Here is a 20097-nt window from a genome sequence, read left to right on the forward strand (position 1 = left end):
TGAGTTGTAGCTGCAGTTCTTGAATTTGCTTTGAATTGTCCATTCTGTTTGGTTAACTCTTTCTTACACAGGAACGGCAAGAAGTAGTGGATCAGCTATTATCTAAGACACGCTTAGAAATGCATGCAACAATTCAGCCTGGTGGATGTTCTCCTAAGACAATGAATGGTCCAACTTCAACACCACAGCTGAAACCTGGTTCTGATAGCGTACAGAATAATGCCCCCTCCTTCCCTTCGCAATCTAAGGGAAAGAAAAGGGATCGTGGAGATCAGGGGTTTGAGCCCATTAAACGAGAACGTTTTATGAAAATGGATGATGGGGATTCTGTTCATAGACCAGAAAGCATTTGGAAATCTGAGATTGCTAAATTTACAGAAAAGGGTGGACTTGTGGATTCTGAAGGGGTTGAGAAATTAGTGCATCTCATGCTGCCAGAGAGGAACGAGAGAAAAGTAGATTTGGTTGGCCGGTCATTACTGGCTGGTGCGATAGCTGCCACAGATAAGTTTGATTGCCTAAATCGGTTTGTGCAGCTAAGGGGCTTGCCTGTATTTGATGAATGGCTGCAGGAGGTCCATAAAGGGAAGATTGGTGATGGTAATAGCCACAAGGATAGTGATAAATCTGTTGAGGAATTTCTACTAGTTTTGCTTCGTGCTTTGGATAAACTCCCTATAAATCTTCATGCTCTGCAAATGTGTAATATTGGCAAATCTGTGAATCATTTGCGGACGCATAAGAACTTGGAAATACAAAAGAAAGCAAGGAGCTTGGTTGACACATGGAAGAAACGTGTTGAGGCTGAAATGGATGCAAATACAAAGTCTGGCTCTAACCATGGTGTCTCCTGGACTGCCAGATCACGTCTTCCTGAAGTTTCACATGGTGGGAACAGACCTGGTGTATCCTCTGAGGTTGCAATGAAGAGCTCAGTTGTGCAACTCTCTGCTTCCAAAAGTGGTCCAGTCAAGCTTGTCCAAGGGGAGACTGTGACCAAGTCTGGATCATCTCCAGGGCCCATAAAACCAGCAGCGTCACCTAATGCAGCTGGTAATAATTTGAAAGATGGACAGCCCAGAAATACTGGTGTCAGTGGTGCGATGGATCTACCTGTATCAGCAGCTAGGGACGAGAAAAGCAGCAGTTCTAGTCAGTCCCACAACAACAGTCAATCTTGTTCTAGCGAACATGCCAAAACTGTGGGATTGTCAGGAAAGGACGATGCAAGGAGCTCCACTGCTGTTTCAATGGCAGCAAATAAGATCATTGGTGGCTCTTTGCGGCATCGTAAACCAGTTAATGGCTTTTCAGGCCCAGCTTTATCTGGGGCCCAAAGAGATAGTGGGTCAAGTAGAAGTTCTCCCTTGCACAAAAATCCAGGTTCAGAGAAATTGCAACAGTCTAGTTTGGCTTGTGAGAAGGTACTTGATGCTCCCATGGCTGAGGGGAATAATCATAAAATTATTGTTAAAATTCCCAATAGAGGTCGCAGTCCCGCACAAAGTTCCAGTGGAGGAACTTTTGAAGATGCTTTAGTCATGAGTAGCAGAGCTTCTTCTCCTGTGGTTTCAGAGAGGCATGAACAGTTTGATCACAATTTGAAGGAAAAAAATGATCCTTATCGAGCTAATATCACATCAAATGTGAAGACTGAGTCATGGCAAAGCAATGATTTCAAGGAGGTGCTGACTGGGTCAGATGAGAGAGATGGGTTGCCTGCCAATGTTCCCGATAAAGAGCATGGTCAGACGGGTGATGATGCAAGGAAGTTAGGTGAAGTCTCAAAAACTACACCCTCTTTGACTGTGTTTGAACTTAAATCGGAGAAGTCATATGATGCTTCTTTCAGCTCCATGAATGCCCTGATTGAAAGTTGTGCGAAGTATTCTGAAGGAAATGCAGCCATGACAGTTGGTGATGATGTTGGTATGAATCTACTTGCTAGTGTGGCTGCTGGGGAGATGTCCAAGTCTGATGTGGTTTCGCCAACAAATTCTCCTTGTATAAGCATGCCCATTGAGCGCTCTTGGGCGCCAAGTGGTTTGAGAGGAAAATCATCTCCGTGTGACGATCCTGCTCAAAGCCAGGGTAAGTCTGCTGATGGTGTTGATGATGACGATGAGAAGCGGGTTACTGTTGTTGGCACTCCTCCATCCAAGAACACGGAGGCTAAAACCGTTCTGTTTTCACAAGAAAAACACGCAGGGGAGCTCAATGGACCTTCCAATTCTTCCAATGTGGATGCTGCTGAACCATGCATGGAAAGCAATGTGAAATCTGATGAAACATTAGCAGCTCCCGTGTCCTCTGCTAGCATGGCTGTGAGAACATCAAATTGTGGGGGCAAAGAACCATGGGAGAAAGAGGGGGATGGCATATCTGATGACAAAAATAAGTTGCTGCATAGTTCTGTCTTAACTGAGGTGAATTATACAGGAGTGCAAGTTGGGACTGAAGCAATCGAAGGATCATCATCAAACCATCATGTAGAGGTTGATGGCGAGAACAATAAAAACATGAATAAAGAGCTGAATGTTTCTATTCATGCAGATCCAAAACCACCTGCTATGATGCAGTCTGATTTTTCAAAAGGAACCAATGATGAAATGCCCCAACCTTCTAGTTCTGGTAAGGATATGATTTCTGAAAACATGCATGATGTGAAGGCTGGTGAAACAGATGGCAGAAGTCATTCTACCGAGAAAAAGAAAATCAAACATGAAAGCAATACAGCCCCAGCTGCAACTGATCATGAAAGTGAGTGCAAGGTGGAGAGCCTGGGAGGCAATCAGGGCAATAAGCAATGTAGTGCCAGACCAGCTGCTCACAAGGCAGAACCCACACTTGTTCAGGCATCAGAACAAGTAGTGAGGTCAACAGGGTCAAAGTTGGCTGGCTCAGGAGCTGATGAAACTGAGGAATGTACATCTGCCGCTGCTGATGCTTCTTCTTTATCTGCTACAGGGGGATTGGATCTGGAAACAAAAGTTGAATTTGATCTGAATGAAGGCTTTATTGCTGATGATGGGAAATATGAGGAACCAAATAACTTGAGAGAACCTGCATGTTCTGCTGCTATTCAACTAATTAGCCCTTTTCCATTGCCAGTTTCTTCTGTGTCTAGTGGGCTTCCCGCTTCCATTACAGTAGCTGCTGCTGCAAAAGGGCCCTTTGTTCCACCAGAGGATTTACTTAAGAGTAGAGGGGAGCTTGGTTGGAAGGGATCAGCAGCCACTAGTGCATTTCGTCCAGCTGAACCTAGAAAAGCTTTGGAGATTTCATTAGGTACAGCTAACATCTCACTCCCTGATGAAATGGTTTCCAAGCCTGGTCGGCCCTTGTTGGATATCGACTTGAATGTACCTGATGAAAGAATCCTTGAGGATTTGGCTTTTCGAATTTCTGCTCAGGATACTGTTTCTGTCTCCGACCTTGCAAAAAATAGTGATTGTGCACGTGATACACTGATGGGTTCATTATCTGGTCGGAGCTTTGGGGGATTTGATCTTGATTTGAATAGAGCAGATGAGGCTAGTGATATGGGTAATCACCTGACAAGCATTGGTCGGAGGCTGGATGCCCCACTACTTCCTGCCAAATTGTCATCAGGTGGTCTTCTAAATGGAGAGGTCAGCAGTCGCAGGGACTTTGATTTAAATGATGGCCCTCTTGTTGATGAGGTGAGTGCCGAACCATCACCACATAGCCAACATGCCCGAAACATTGTGCCATCCCAGCCATCTATTTCTAGCCTTAGGATCAACAGTTCCGAAACAGGAAGCTTGCCCTCCTGGTTTCCTCAAGGGAATCCATATCCTGCTGCCACAATCCAATCTATCTTGCATGATAGAAGAGAGCAGCCTTTCCCTATAGTTGCAACTGGTGGGCCTCGGAGGATGTTGGCTCCCTCTACTGGCAACAACCCATTTAATTCTGATATCTACAGGGGAGCAGTGTTGTCATCTTCTCCAGCAGTGCCGTTTCCATCTACTCCATTTCAGTATCCTGTCTTTCCTTTTGGGAACAGCTTCCCTCTGCCCTCTGCAACTTTTTCAGGTGGTTCAGCATCGTATGTGGATTCATCATCTGGTGGGAGGCTTTGCTTTCCCACAGTACCCTCTCAAGTATTAGCAGCACCGGTAGGTGCAGTCTCATCTCATTATCCAAGGCCTTCTTATGCTGTTAACTTCCCAGACATTAACAATAATGGTGCTGCAGAGAGCAGTAGGAAATGGGTAAGGCAGGGTCTCGACCTCAATGCAGGGCCTCTAGGCCCAGACATTGAAGGTAGAGTTGAGACTTCAGCTCTTGCATCAAGGCAACTGTCAGTTGCCAGTTCACCGGCCCTTGCAGAGGAGCAATCGAGGATGTATCAAGTGACTGGCGGAGGTGCTCTGAAGAGGAAGGAGCCAGAGGGTGAATGGGAAGGTTATAAGCAATCCTCATGGCAGTAGGGATGAATAATGACACAATCCAGTGATCCACCAGTAAGTTTGTCATGTTTTGTAAATATATGTTCTACTCTGTGTTTCACCTTGGCCTCCATTGTATGAATTATCTGTAAGGTTGCATGTTTTGCCTTTATTTATTTATTTATTTTATAAGAGGTTGGGGGAAACCTTCTCAAACTTGCATTCTTTTGGGCATGGGTTGCACTTAAGTTCTTGCTCACAGGTCAAGTAATTGTGTTTCTGCTTTCTTTGCGTTTTCAATTACAGTTCTCCTGGATTGATGTTGGCTAACTCCAAAAGATCATCTAACATGTGTTCTCAAGGATGGGTGGTAAGTGAGTTATTTGATCTTCAGCCTCCAACCTCCACCCTGTCAGTGTACCCATTGTATGTTAAAAGGACAGATTGTACCTTAAAAGGAATCTGTCCGGGTCGTTTGAGCTGTCATTTCCTTGAATTTGTACTGGGTAGCTGCAGTTTACTTTACCCTTTGTAGATATTTTAACCAATGGAAAGCGTGCATTCTGTGACTGTTGCCCAGACATTTGAAATTGGTGTCCATACTGTTGTGCAGTGCATCGACAATTTATACTGTTGGAGGCAAAATCACCCTTTCTTTTCCAATCATTCTGAGAATGAATGGTGATTGGATTAGTAAACTGCTTTAAGCAGAAGCCCTTCTGTATGTGCTTTGTTTTTAAGCCATTTTTCTTCATTTATCTTTTCATTCTCACTTTTAATCACGTACATATAATCAGAGTGGTCAGTGAATTTTGGTGCTCAAGCTTTTCTTGCTCTGGCATATGGTTTAGTTGCTATGGTTGGATGCTGTATTCCTTTTAATTTATTCTATTTATTAACCTGGTGTAGACACCCAGTTCTACCCAGCTTTTCCTCGTATCTTCTCGCAAGGGTATCTTAACTCTAAAGCTAATCTAGTGTTGTATATGATATTTTACCATTTCTGTCCTATATTTGACCAACGATATAACGCCTGCTATCGTCTTTTAAAGGTGGCCTCCGCGCCATCACTGTGTTTGGTGTTGGAATTGGCTTCGGAGGATAGGGATCCTTTCCGCAGATAGCTATAGTTGCAGTTCAATTTTTCTCGGTGCCCTGTATGTTTATTGTATAGAATTTGGTTGAAAGCTCGCAAGGGTGGTTCATTGTGGGAATTGTATTTGTATTTTTGCTGAGGTTCCTTTTAGGTTTGAGATTCGAATGAAAATTGTTGAACCACCATTATTAGTCTCGAAAATCTTAGGTTAGGGGTTTGTCATCTCTAGGAAGAAACATTCATTATACGGGCCTTGACTTTATGAAATCACGTTTGCCAAGTCTCTCTTGCTTACTGTTGCTGTATTGTATGGGTACTTAATTTGATGGTGACGGGTTAGGCTGGCTTTTTCACTGCTCTATATTTGCTATAATAATATTTATTTTTTAATTTCTTGGGGGTGGGGTCTAAAACGCCCAGCAGGTAACGTTGTTGATGCCCCTCACAGTCGCTGAATTTGAATAATATAGGAAACCAGAATTGGTTTGATGGCCATCAGAATGGCGCAGATGCTCAAGTAGCGACGACATAGTAAACCACTAGTATTGGGCTGTTGCTTCTATAACGTCTGCCGTGGGTGGGAGGCTTTCTTTTCTCTTTCCTGTGTACAACAACATCACCCTCCGTATCACTCAAATATCAACCTTATCTTCGAATATAGGGATCGAAGAAGAAGCAACAACGAGGCCCGGAAAGAGTGTTTTCTTTGTTTTCATAACTATCAGGTTTGTAAAACTTAATGGTGCGGCAAAAAAGTAACCGACAATCAGCTTAGTAGAAGCAAGAAGCAAATCATCATTTCTCGCTAGTGTCAAAGCCAAAAGGTCAGGAAAGATGCCATGAAGAATAAAAACTTGCAACAAACCTAGCTGAACTCCACCTTTTACAATGAGTTACAATATATATATATATGCAAGGAGTTACTGGATGAAAATATCTTTTCCACTGAAATTAGGACAAAATTAGAGAGTGACGTTTAGCAAGGAGCCATGCCGCAATCAAAATATAGTGCATTCAAATCCAAGCTCCCAGGACCCAATATCTTGGCAGTGTAGCACCGCAGTGATGCCAAAGAGTAGTCACCTTTTGGAGACGAGGGGTACTTCATTTGAGACACACAAGCCTCCTCCCGCAAAAGACATTTCTGAATTTCACATGAAATCATGCAAAAGAAAAGTAGCAGCTCAGATTCTGAATATCACACGCAAGCAAAATATAGAAGATTAGAGTGGAAGCAGACAATAGATACACAAATTGGCAAAAATGGGAAGCGAGTTTTATCAATGCAAAGGGAAGAAACAACATAACATTCTGTGCGCACAAAATACAACCATGAAGGGGTGATACGAGAGCTATCTCTGCACGGGTGCCTATCAAATATCATCATAGACATGAGGACTTGTCAATGACACTGAGACAGAAGTGCCTATCAAATATCATCATAGACACGAGGACTTGTTAATGACACTGAGACGGAAATCATTCTAACAATTCCCTTGCGACGTGCATGCATTCTGAGGAGAAATAGCTGGCTATTGTGACAATGGCAAACTCAATCACGAAAGACATACAGCTAGCAGTAAGCAGGACATCAGGTCATCTCTAATATATGCAACATAACCAGATCTGCTCATTCTTAATGCTCCCTCTATGACAGCCAGTATACACATGACAAAAGAGCACTGCTCACAGAAACAGTTAGTAACTGCTGCCTTGTATCATATTGGTGAGGGCTGAATGCCTATATACCTGGTGTCAATACCTTATAGCTCATGCTCTCAGAAACCAATTGATGTTTCTAACACAGAGGCATCAAGGGTAAGTTAACTAGAAATTTCATAAGCAGTATGATTCAATTACGAAATGAATATCCATGCATTCCATCAAAATTAATGAAAAATATCTCTTCCCATACAGCCCTCAGCGTTCTCGATCTCGATACACCTATTAGAACCCTTATATTGCACAACGAACCAGTAAATATCCATGAGACTTCTTAATCAATGTCTCATCCATAAAAATCTCAATACAACCATTTGAACCTCAGGTTGCATAATGAATAAATATTATATCTATGAGACTCCATTATTTTAAAACTATTCTTCAAACTCTTATCTCCACAAGACTTCTCTCCAACTCTCGATCTCATTTTTCATTCCAATATATACTTATTTGAACCCACGTATTGACAATCACCAGTGAACATCCACGGGACTTTACAGTTTGAATTCATTCTTCCAACGCTATCTTCTCATGGATGTGTAATTTAGATGGTCGCTTTTAGCAACTGAAGGGACACGGGCCTAGGACATTCCCATGCATCCACAAAAATCATGTCCCTGCCCTCCTTCTCCACTGTTTTAAAGTAAGACATTGCCAATACAACTGAGATGCCAACCGCTTAATCTTGTACAAGTAAAAGGAATGCCAATTACATTTGTTAGAAACGACCGCTGGAGCCTATATACTACTAGTCTAAAAATTATTAAAAGTTTCCATTTGGTTTGATATGATTACTCAAGTGGTGGCAGTGACTCAAGCAAAAGGGATTGAGAAAAAAAAGCAACTTCAGAAATGCCAATGAAGACATTTATAAAACACAAAATAACTGACATCAAGATACACAAGATCCATGTGTTGAGAGAATACGAGAACAGAAAACTTTGCATATCTATATCAAAAAATTATAAACTCATTAAAAGTAAGAGAAATGATGGTACTGACAACAGGCATCCTCGGCGTGGCTTTTTCTTCCTCTCCTTTGGTTTCTGTGCTGGTTTGATAACTACCTTTATTGCAGCATCAAAAACTGCTTTGACATTCTGCAATAACATGAAAAATGTCATTTACAACATGATAATAAAGTAATCTAATGCCTGGAAGGAAAAGTTAGAAAAGATCATCATTGGCACAATAGTAGAAGGGCAAGATTCATGTATGATAATAATAACATGATATCAAAATTATTAGTACATGTCAGCCTGCAATTTGTTATTTTGGGACTGTCACATGGTCAGGATGCATGACAAATAAATAACACAGTGCCCCTGTACAAAATTTTCATAACTAGAATATCAATTTTGCCAAGCATTTGTGGCGAGAGGTAAACCAGAAAAGCACAATAACATTAAATCAGGAGAATGACACCACAGATACTGCATGCACTTGCAGATGTAAAATTTTTGGTAGTTTTTTCTATCTGCTTTCCTCTAGGAGACTTAACTTTATATGAGCAATTCACCCAGAAAATTATTAGCAGGGCAAGTCAGTTATCATGGATAGTATACGTGGTACTTCTCATAAAGTTCAACATATTGCCAAATCATGGCATACCTGTTGAGTTTTTGAACTACACTCGACGTAATATGCTGCACCAATCTGTTTTCGGAGTTCCTCTCCCTGATCATAATAACCCATATCATTAAAAACGCTGGTCGCATGACAACCAACAAAAAAATTTATAAACAACCATTGACTAGAAACTGCACCTGTGCAGTGGTCACAGGCACCAATCCAGGGTGATCAGCCAAATAATGCTTATCCTCACGAAGATCTACATGTCCATTTTAAATGATGCATTAGATTCACATCTACAGTGATTCACATAGCTAACCACCACAATATAAAGGTTAAATGTCAATCCATGAAATATCATGGATTGGGACAAGCAGTATGAATGGCTCAGCTCATGTCAATCAGTTTGCTCATAATCTAGTACTTTCAAGGACATGAGAGGCAATGCTATTTCACTTGACATCAAAGAGGCAGGAGTTCTCATTTGGTCAAGAAACTTGGACTGATAGGCTTCATGACAGTATGAAAGAATTATGTTTTTCATAAGTGAAATTAATAAAATAGTTGGTGCTGGTGCAAAGGACCATGATATAATTATACAATTGAGTTGTAAATAGAAGCCACATAGTATGGAATCATAAGCAACTTTTCGTAAAAAAAAAATAGATCACGTTATTCATGCGACAATCTTTCACATGAAAGTCAGTGAGAAAACAGTAAGAACAAGGAGAGGGAAGGAGAAGTAAGAACAAAAAGTAATTGACATTCCCTTGACTTGATATGAGCAGTAATCTTGTCCCACAAAATTCAATTCCAGCTAGGTCTATCACATGAAATGTCAAAAGGAGAGAACATTTCTCAATTTTGTACAGAATAAAATGAGAGAGAAATAATCTATAAATCCTTCATTTATCCCGAAGGAAACATTAAATTGGTAACAACCAAACTCATTTTTTAAGCACCCTCAAGGCATAAACATAATCCTTATTTGAAAGAATGATTGATTTTTTTTTCCTTTTCACATACCTTTTTTTCCAGAAAAACAATGATCACCATTAATTTGGCACAAGAAAATGTCGTTATTGGCATGAATGATCAATATTTTTTTTCCTTTTCTTATTCATTTTTTTTTTCAGAAATGCAATGACCACCATTAGTTTGGCCCGCCAAAAAAAGAAAGAAGTCCTTATTTGCAAGAGTGATTGGTATTTCTTTCTTTTTCTTATTCATTTTTTCCAGATAAGATTCCAAAAAAAAAAAAGGATTTACCAACACTCGTGCCTTCTGCAATCTAATATGATGGTTGAACAAGTCCCTCTCAGATGATAAAATGTTATGGAATAGCATAAAGAATGAATAGACTAGAGAATGCACATTGCAGCCTATCTGCAGGGAAGTTGATAGAACAATAATTAACAAATAATGGATTGATTTCCTAAGTTTTTTAATTTGCTAAAGTATTCGAACCTTGAGAACTGGCTTAACAATTTTATGATCACACAACAAATCCTCAGTCCTCAAAATCCATCTCAATCAAACATCTAATGCTACTAACCAGGTTGACAAAACAAAACCTCTTCAATTCTCATAACCAGGCCAGTGCTTTGAACATTCCTCTTAAAGTGTACCCCTCCATACGGTATATGTTGAACCATAACTAGACAATATTTCCTCAAACTGACCTGACCTTTTCAAACACCACCTTTCATGCAGTTGCATGCAACAATCAACTCCGCATTCTTTTACCAACATTCAATTGGTAAAAGTTTTTGCCAGGTAGCTAGTAATTTTTCCAGTAACACCATTAGCTTCATCACCAGCTTGAAAATCATTTTATTTGGGTTGCTACTCCATTAATATACAATATTAGAAAGAACCATCTCAGTATTGTTCTGTCCACCTGTAATTATAAACATCATTTCTTTCGGCTATTCCATCATACTCAATGCAAACAATGTGTGTGTCAGTGTCAGTTTGTGAAGAATTGAAAAAACACAGGCATTCATTTGGGGAGCAACCGAGGGAAGGAAAAATTCACTTAGTTTCTTGGGAAGAATTATCAAAGCTGAAGAACAAGGACTGATTTTAAGAAGGCAAATGGTTGAACATGGCAGAAATATCAGTTGGGATTCAGGTTTTTCAAGGATGTCCTCATACAAAATCCAAATATTAATAGCAAAAATAACCTTTATATGCCTAGACCATTGATTTCAGTAGTTTCCTAAACTTCTCCTTTTCCTCTTCCTTCCTTTCCTTCTTTCTTTCTTAATTTTTTTTAAAGATTACCAATAAAAAACTTGAGACCTCTAGCTTTGAACAAGCATCTTTAAGCTACACACCATTGATCTACATATAATTTCTTTCCTAAAACTTTATCTCCTACTTGCTAATACTCAAGAATTTGAAAATCAAAATCTGAAAAGTAGTACATTACCTTCCATTGGAAGGGTGTTGTTGATATATATACGTGTATAGAAAGTCTGCTCAAAATTTGTGACTGTTACATGATTCATCCATTGAAGCTCAAGGTTGAATGGTGAAAAAGTTTTAGAAATCATAGGCCGCAGCAAAGCCACATTAATTTTCTCTAGAGTGCATAAACTACATCAATTAAAACTAAAAAGTAACAAGGAAAGTCATCATTTACTTTAAACTTCTTAATCAATGAAAACGTACCAATGGCATCAATTCCAAGAAATTTTGACTTTGGGATAGATATAAGTTTTGAATTATGAACATGTCCTTATTTTAGCCTACCCTGGTCTCACCCCTGTACTTATATCATCAAGTGGATGCAAATGAGCCTGACAAAATTATATAATATTTACATGTCAGAATTGCCTTCAGTAAGTTCACCAAGTTCTGGATTAGATATATCATTCTCCTATTAAACAATATGTAACAACAACAGTGAAGCAAATACTAACCAGTATAACCTAGACAAAACAGCACCGACAGGATCACATAGCCAAATACCAAGAAAAATAAAATCATAAACAGCATTGAATCAGACAGGAAAAATATGATGGTTGCTAGTAGACTTACCCAATTTGGCACCAACCAGTACTATTGGAATGCCAGGGGCATAATGCTGAAGCTCTGGAATCCACTGAACAAACAATCTCATATTTGAAACTGATAAACAAGAAATATAACAGAAAAAAGAATCAGAAAGGTAAGAAGATAACAAATTGGAAAAAAGCTGCACCTTTTTAAGTACATTTTCGTAGCTCGCTCGACTAACAAGTGAGTAAGCTAAGACGAAGACATCTGCCCCTCTGTAGCTCAAGGGCCTTAATCTATTGTAATCCTCTTGCCCTATGGAAGTCAATGAAACAAATGAATCATAAAAGATTCCCAGTCATGCAAACATGTTTTCAGGGAAAAAAATAAGGCACGAATATGTAAATAAAGATTAAAAAGAAAATATGCAGTGGTCCAAATAATCATACCAGCTGTGTCCCAGAGGCCTAAGTTTACAGTGGTTCCTTCAACTACCACATTTGCACTGAAGTTATCAAACACCGTTGGTATATAATCCTAGCCAACCCAAAACAAAAATAACATTTATTTATTTTTTGTTCATTTGCATGAAGGATTAAAAACAACAGCAGAAAGCAAGAAACTTTCGAATGGAGATAAAATAAATTATGCCTAGAAAAGTAAAAATAAAGCCAAGCACAAGATCATTATCTGAAAATAGAAACTAAAAAAAAACACACTTTATCCAAGTAGCAAAACCCGTAAGCTAAAGGATTTGTGAGATACTGAGACAAAATTAAAGATTGAGGTAAGAAACAAAAATAAATAAAAGCAGCAAAACCCAGATGGAAAAACACCCAAAAAACCCACAAATTATGAAGCAGAGGTGATGTAGTTAGATGGGTCATTTAACATACAGTAGGGAACTTGTTACTTGTGTAACAAATAAGCATACAGGTCTTGCCCACAGCCCCATCTCCCACAGTAACACACTTGATAAACCTTGAAGCGCTAGAAGCCATTGATGTATACAAACAAAGAGAGAAGAAATATTAGCAGTTGAAGTAGAGAGTAGTGAAAGTGAAAATGAAAGACAGAAAAGGACGAAAGAGTAGAAGAGGGTGGTTTGCTGTAGGTGGAATAATTTATGAGCATTTTTGTCATGGCTTCTTTTGATTCAAAGTTAAGAGGTAGTGGAGGTGGATCACATGATTCTCACTCATTCACTTGCCATCACTGTTAAAATCCTTTCTCTTTGCCTTTTCTTTTTCTTTTCTTTAGGGTGTTTACTTTATTTTATTCTTGCTTCTATTTTAATACTTTCTTCTTCTTCTTCTTTTCTAGGATTTTATTTTCTATATTTTAATATTACTCTGTTCTTTTTCTTTGACAAATGGTATATTTATATAATCTGTCCAACACATCAGTGACATGATCAATCCTTGCCCCATTGGCTGATCCATCATGATTACAGGAGAGAAATAATTTCTAGTGAAGACAAACCACCATGGTTTGTTGCGGATTTTACCTGCAAAATATGGTGCTTGTAGTTGAATGAAACTAGAGAGATAAGCACATTAGGAAGGGGAAAGGAGAGAGAGTGAGAGAGAGATGCAACGAAAGGGGAAGAAAAGGAGGAGAGGCTACATGGCAATTCAATTAGTAGCTAGAAAGTTGATACCAAAAGGCAGTAAAAGCAAGACAAACAGAAAAATACTGCAGAATCCAAGAGGGCACAGGAATAAGTAAAGATTAAGTAACATATCCCGCAAAGTGCAGAAAGATATGATTACTCATAAGGGGAAATTTAAGCACTGTTTCGAAAAGCAAATCATAGCCTGCTGCATATGCTTGGCTTCTAAGAATGATCTTTCCCTTTTGCTATTTCTTTTTTGTCTCAAAGGTGTTGCATTTGCATTAAATTTGGCCACATTGTTGCCAGAAGGCATCACTTGCAGACCTCAAAACACATGCCCATGAGTATATATCATTCTTGACGAGCCAGGACCTGCAATGCCTTTTTGAAGCTGGAAATTATGGAAGATAAGCCTGGAGTAAATCCCATTAGTTGGCTCAAAACAGAAACCATCGTCTCCATCAATAAATAAAGACCCTCTCACCTCAAGCCCAAACCAAGATGCTCAGCTTCCAAGGTAGCCTGGGATGATCTACAGGCATGACCTCTAAAAAGGTCTGTTGGACCTCTTGACTAGTGAAGCACGGTTTTAAAAAAATCTTATCAAACCCCCTGCGCTACACTTTGACGCGAGTCAGAGTCGATTTTATTGTTTTTTTTTTTTTATGTAATCTAGAAAAATAATATTAAAGTATTGTTGGTATATTTTAAATAAAAAAAAATTATGTGACTTGAGTTATTAACTTTAATATTAAAAGATGAAAATATAAGAATTTTAAAAATAAAAAAAAATCTTTACTTAACCTGAGTTAACATGATAAATTTATGAACTGAATTGTAAGATCGATACAAAATATTTAATAAATTCAATCGAGAAAAAAAATAACTATAAAAAAGATTAAAAAAAAAATTGATATCAACCCAAGCTAACATCTCATACTCATGGCCCCGAGTCGTGAGACAGGGATAACCACATCAAAAAATAACGAAGCTCAATCCTCAATAATCAAATGCTAAAGGCTGAAAATTAATTTTATAAAAGGATAAAAACAATTAAAAGAATGAGAAATAAATTTGACATAAAAATAAAAAAAATAATATAAAATCCACAAGTCAATCCAAGTTAGCATGGAAAATGTATGACCCGGACCGTGAGATCGGGTTATCGTCATAGAAAGTAAACTGAGAAAAAAAAATAAAGAACTTTAATCTTCAATAAACCTAATGTTTAATGATGAAATTGAAAAATAGAATCGGTGAAAAAAAAAACATAAAAAAGACCGATATTAATATGGGTTAAAATTCCATACACGTGGCTTGGGTCATAAGATCGAGATTACTACACTAGAAAAATTAAGGAAGCTAAATTATAAACAAATTAAATATTGAAAGATGAAATTCAAAAAGAGAAATTCAAAAATGGAATCAGGGCAAAAATAATAATAATTAAAATAATAAAGATCAAATCTAACATTAACTATAGCTAAAAGGCATCAACCTTTTACTATGCTGGAATTACTGTGCATTCTCTCACGATACACTGTGGATTAGAGCAGTATATTTTTTGGTAATTTTCACTTTGGTTCTCGCACTTTTATTTTGGGTGATTTGGCCCTTTTGAGCCCAAGTTAACCCCTAATTACATATTATTTTAGGATAAATGGTTGAATTAAAAGCTAATGAACTGAAGTGAGAATCTCACTTAATATAGGGGGCAAGTTGAAAGTTTTGTTAAAACATTCATTTTAATCCCCCCCTCATATTTTTTAGATATTGGGTGATCAGTCCCTTGAATTTGAAGACAATACATTTTGGTACCTAACTTCATTTTCCTCTTTATTTAGTCTTTTTTTTGTTACGAGAGAGAGAGAGTCACTGGATTCCGGCTTAAAGAGAGAAAATGGTCGTTGGGGAAGATTCTGACCATTAAAATAGTTGATTTTTATGTCAAAATATTCCATATAATGAGGAGGGGTTATGTTTAGGTGTTTTTTACCTTGAAAATACCTAAAACAACAGATCTAAGCTCGGGAAGAATTTTTTGTTTTGGGTGAATTTTGGGTTTTGGGGCGGTTTTTTTTGTTTTTTGGTGGCCATGAATTAGTGTAACAAGGTCTTTATAGTGTTTTTCATGTGTTTTTGGTCAAAATGGATTGAAAATGAGATTTTAAGTGAAAAAAACAAAGGACCCTATTTTTTCAGATAACACAGTGGTTGGATTCCAGGTTTCGCAGACGACATGTTATTTTTTTTTAAATAATTGGGGCCGACGATGCATCGTCTGCCCCATTAAACTTTTTTAAAAAATAATGGGCCACGCGCGGGCCGTTGCTTTATTGGGCTAGGCCCAGCAGTGTCTGCCCTGATTTTTTTTGTTTTTTTTATTTTTCAGTTTTTTAAAAAAATAATGCATTGTTTGTGTATATTTTTCAAATAAATTTTGGATTTATGTTTTAATTAGATTGTGATTATTTTTAAATGATATTGAGTGTTTTAATTTTTAGAGAGGTAGGTATGATTCATTTGTGATTTTTTCTTAATTTTATATAGATTAAATTTGTTTTGTTTTTAATATTGATTTTTTATAAGATTTTTCATATGTGAAGCCTTGCATTATTTTTTTAAAATTATTGTTCAATAAATTTTATGTGTATGTCGGTTTCTATTACAAATTTTATGTCTTTTTCTATTACAAATTTATTTTGATAGAGGAATTCATTAAATATAAGCAAGTAAATTACCCATATTGTGTAGCACGAGCTACTTAACTAGTAAAAACTAAATGAAATCAAATGATAAGGGATGAATTTTTTTTATAAAAAAACTAATAATCAAAATAATAAGGACCAAATTTGATATAAATTTCAAATATGACAAAATACTAAAGTGATGTGAAACCTTTTGATTATGTGGTCAAACAACTCCCAATAAAGTAGATAACAACCCGGAAAACTGAAAATCAAGTTTGATAGAACTTTGACCCAGAGGTAACCCTGTTACTAAGAATCAAATGTATTGAAAAAAGACTTAGACCCGAAGATAACCTTGTATCTAAGAACCCTAAGTAGGCAAATGACGCCACGAAGCTAGTTAATCTTTAATAAATCAGTGTACAATCTTTGTCCATACAAAAAAAAAGTTGTTTTGCCACAAACAAATAAAAGAAAAACTCATGTTTATTCTGCAACTTGTTGCTGAAATTTGCATCTAAAACAATATGAAATTTGCATCTAAAACAATATAATATAGTGTGCTCTAACTAACCCTAATAAACCCCTTTTGAGTTGAAAGCTAATGAGTCTAAACTGGCAATCAACTAACATAAGTACAATAATAAAATAAATTCCTAAACAATTTCTAGTGGGTCAGAACAAATCTGAATTAAAAATAATTATTCAACATTAATTAAATAAATAAAATAGAATAATAAAAACAAATTTTTCATGTCAAAATCCTTTATGAAGCTTGAATCTCTAATTTTCACATATTATTGGCAAAATTTTAGTCCTGACTTCAAATACTTCTTTCTCTCTCATATGAATGAATTATTGGAGCTACCATATATGGTTGGCAAGCTTGATATTTCTAGTTTCTAGAACAATTGAATCGTAGAGATATTCTACCTGTGTCTCCAGATATGTTCCATAACAAAGGTCTAGTTTGGTAAATATGACAAGATTTGTCTAGTAGCTTTGACCTTATGAAATTATATGTTCTCAAAATCCATTTGACCTGAAAATCTACCAAATTATAGTTACATGTGTCTAGTATCTCCTTATAAAATTTTAGCTCGTTCCAATGTACGGTTTTAGAGATACAACTGATCTCACAAAACTAGTCATCATACATTTTAAGGCCAAATTCGGACTTGGCTTGATTTGTATCATAAAGGATGAAATTAAAAAAAATAATTAAAAAAAATAAAGGACAATAAAAAGAATGAGGGGCACAATTGAAATAAGAAGCAAATGGAGGAAAACCTTTAAATCCAATCACCACCTAACCACCGTGAGACGCCTTACACGCATCGCCACCTTGGATGCGCCTCCATTTCATCCATCAACAAGGAAGGTGATTGGTCGTTTTTGGCATTCATAAGGCATGGTAAAAAAAGATTTATATACTTATTTGATAAGAAAATAGAGTTCATGTCATAGTTATTAAACCCAGACCGGCCCGGTGGGTCGACCCGGGACCCGGTCGACCTGGGGGCTAGACCGGTCCGGGTTTGTCAAAAGATTGTCAGGTGCAACGACCCGGCCAAACACGGTAGACCCAGCGGGTCAACCCGACCCGGGCGAGACCCGATGTTTTTTTTTTCAAATGTGAGATTTGAAACCTTTTAGTATATATACTCTATGTTCACAAGAAAAAAGCTATATTTTTTCAATGTGGGATTTGAAACCCATTAGTATATATACTCTATATTCCCAAGAAAAAAACTATATTTTTTTAATGTGGAATAAAAAACTTTTTAAAATATTCTTTTAAACTTCATTATTTAAAATATATATAGCCTATATTTACATGGATTTTTTTCTTAATTTTTTCATATAAAATATTAAAACTTTAATTTTTTTTAATTTTTTCAGGTTGACCCGAGTTGACTCGGGTTGACTCATGAAATCCGGGACCCAGCCCCTTAGCCAGGTCAACCCCCGGGTCGGGTTTAATAACTATGGTTCATGTACTAAATTGATAAGAAGCTAAAAATTAGCATACTCAAGAGTGATACAAACCAATTATCTAAACTTAGTGTAAAATTAGCTTGATAACTTGCACTTTGTTGCAGGTAGGATTCCAACTTAATTTTTAACATGGTAGAATAGCGTGTTAATATTGCGAATGCATTTTATTGTATTATATTTTTTAATTGTGAAGCATAAAGTTTGTTTACACATAATAATAAAATTTTTAAAAAACTATATAAACTGAGAAATAGTTGTTAATGTAAATTAAATACTAAAATAAAAGGCTAATCTTTATTATAAAAGCAAAAGATAGATAAGTATAAAAATATTTAAACTTGATTTCTTTTTAATTTATATGTTTTTGTTTTTTTACGATAGAGGTTATTTTTTCTTATTAAAAATAAATGATTTTTATTTTATAAATACATCATGTAAATACAATTTATTTATATCATATATAAAAGAAAAATTTAAAAATAAATTACAATAATATCTTTGGAATATTATAAAAATATAAAATAATTAAAAAATATGATTTAAATAATTTTAAAAAATCATATATGGTGTTAATTTAAATTTAAATAAAAAATAATGTAAAGTTAAAAATATATAAAAAGGAGGGTATTAATTAAAACAAAAATAAAAATAAAAAAACTAAAACACTGTTGGGGTTGACAGGCTAGTGTATGCTTGGCTGCCTACCCCTAAACCTAGGCGCACTTGGGCCTAGAAACCCAGGCTACATGCCTGTGCTGATTTTTTTAAGTTTCTGATGGAGCAGGTTAAGAATGTGTTTTGGAACGCGGTGCAAATCGTGTTTTTAAAAAATTTAAAATTTTATTTTTGTTAAAATTTAATATGGTTTATATATTTTAGATCGTTTTGATGTGTTGATGTCAAAAATAATTTTTAAAAAATGAAAAAACATCATTGGCATACATTTCAACACGAAAAATTATTTGAAAAACAACCGCTACCACACTGCCAAGCATTTTTTAAGTGTTGTCTACTCCTTTTTTTTTTTTTTTTTCTTATAATAGATGATAGGGCATCAATTGTGGCATATGACTTGTTGTTTTCTATAATATTCTTTAGTCACCTCTGGTGATGAGAAAACTAGGGTTCAAGTTTTGAGATTCAAATAACCCATTTTCAACTTGTTTTTCACATTGAAACACATTATAAGGCTTTTAAAAACCCATTTGAAATCACAAAACACTAATCTCTCTAAAATGCAAAAAACTGTAAATAAACAAAACTTTAATGACATCAATCTATTTTTTTTGGGCATTGTGAAAGGAAAATCCACTTCTATCAAACTCTTCTCAAAACATCCAATCCATTGATATAAAAATCACCGTTTTAGTTGCCCAAAATTGGCCAACCAAAATCTTTTCAACGACTTCATCTTTAATATCTGAAAGTTAGAAATTGAAAAATAAATAAAATAAAATTTTGAACCAAAACTAAACTTTCAAAAACTATAAGGATCGAAAATAAAAGTGTAAAAATTCTTTAAAAAGGTGTGACTTTAAACAACAATTAAAAAAAAAACCTTGCATTGTTGCCACCTTGTCAAATTTGGTCCCTTTTTCCTGCAAGGAAAAAAAAATGATTTTTCTTTACAAAACGAAGTATCAATTCAATATAACAATGTTTTTTTTTCACACTACAATAATCTCATAGAAAAACAAATCAAAACAAGTCATGAAGTCTAATTCCAAGCTAACACGACAAGAAAGGACAAATTTTAAAAAAAAAGAGGGTTCAATGACTATAGTACAAAAACACTAAAAGGATAAAAAAAAAAGTGCATTGTGTAAATCCAATAAGTCTATGCTTGATTGTGATAATTTATGGGATTGTGGTTAGATTTTTTTTTTATAGAAAAATACTTAAAGTTCGAGTTTTAAAAACTATATTTAAAAAAAATATTTATTTAGTTAAAATTATTATGAGATGGATTTTTACATGCAAAATAAA

General features: G+C 36.1%; 2 protein-coding genes across 6 annotated transcripts in view; one reads left to right on the forward strand and one right to left on the reverse strand.

The window, feature by feature from the left end:
- The window catches only part of LOC7458023 (uncharacterized), a 39829-nt gene extending 33965 nt beyond the window's left edge, over nucleotides 1–5864 (forward strand). For 2 of the 5 annotated variants that reach the window (XM_052445862.1, XM_002317991.4), the window contains exons 3-4: nucleotides 72–4490; nucleotides 4722–5238. In XM_052445862.1, the coding sequence (XP_052301822.1) occupies nucleotides 72–4457 (4386 nt within the window). In that variant the 3' untranslated portion in view covers nucleotides 4458–4490; nucleotides 4722–5238. Of the gene's footprint in view, nucleotides 1–71; nucleotides 4491–4721; nucleotides 5239–5467 lie in introns of those variants that run through there. The other 3 variants (XR_008056940.1, XR_002977013.2, XR_002977012.2) reach the window with 3 other exon arrangements.
- Nucleotides 5865–6282: 418 nt separating this feature from the next.
- On the reverse strand, nucleotides 6283–13073 carry LOC18103773 (rac-like GTP-binding protein ARAC8). The gene is made up of 8 exons (XM_006376780.3): nucleotides 12705–13073; nucleotides 12258–12345; nucleotides 12014–12123; nucleotides 11851–11914; nucleotides 9000–9064; nucleotides 8845–8910; nucleotides 8236–8333; nucleotides 6283–6655 (listed from the first exon to the last, which is right to left on the reverse strand). Exons 1-8 carry the CDS (start codon nucleotides 12807–12809, stop codon nucleotides 6616–6618), a joined length of 636 nt encoding a protein of 211 aa, XP_006376842.3. The 5' UTR covers nucleotides 12810–13073; the 3' UTR covers nucleotides 6283–6615.
- Nucleotides 13074–20097: the final 7024 nt, after the last annotated feature.

This window comes from Populus trichocarpa, chromosome 12 (genome assembly GCF_000002775.5).
Source record: "Populus trichocarpa isolate Nisqually-1 chromosome 12, P.trichocarpa_v4.1, whole genome shotgun sequence".
Classification (NCBI taxonomy): domain Eukaryota; kingdom Viridiplantae; phylum Streptophyta; class Magnoliopsida; order Malpighiales; family Salicaceae; genus Populus; species Populus trichocarpa.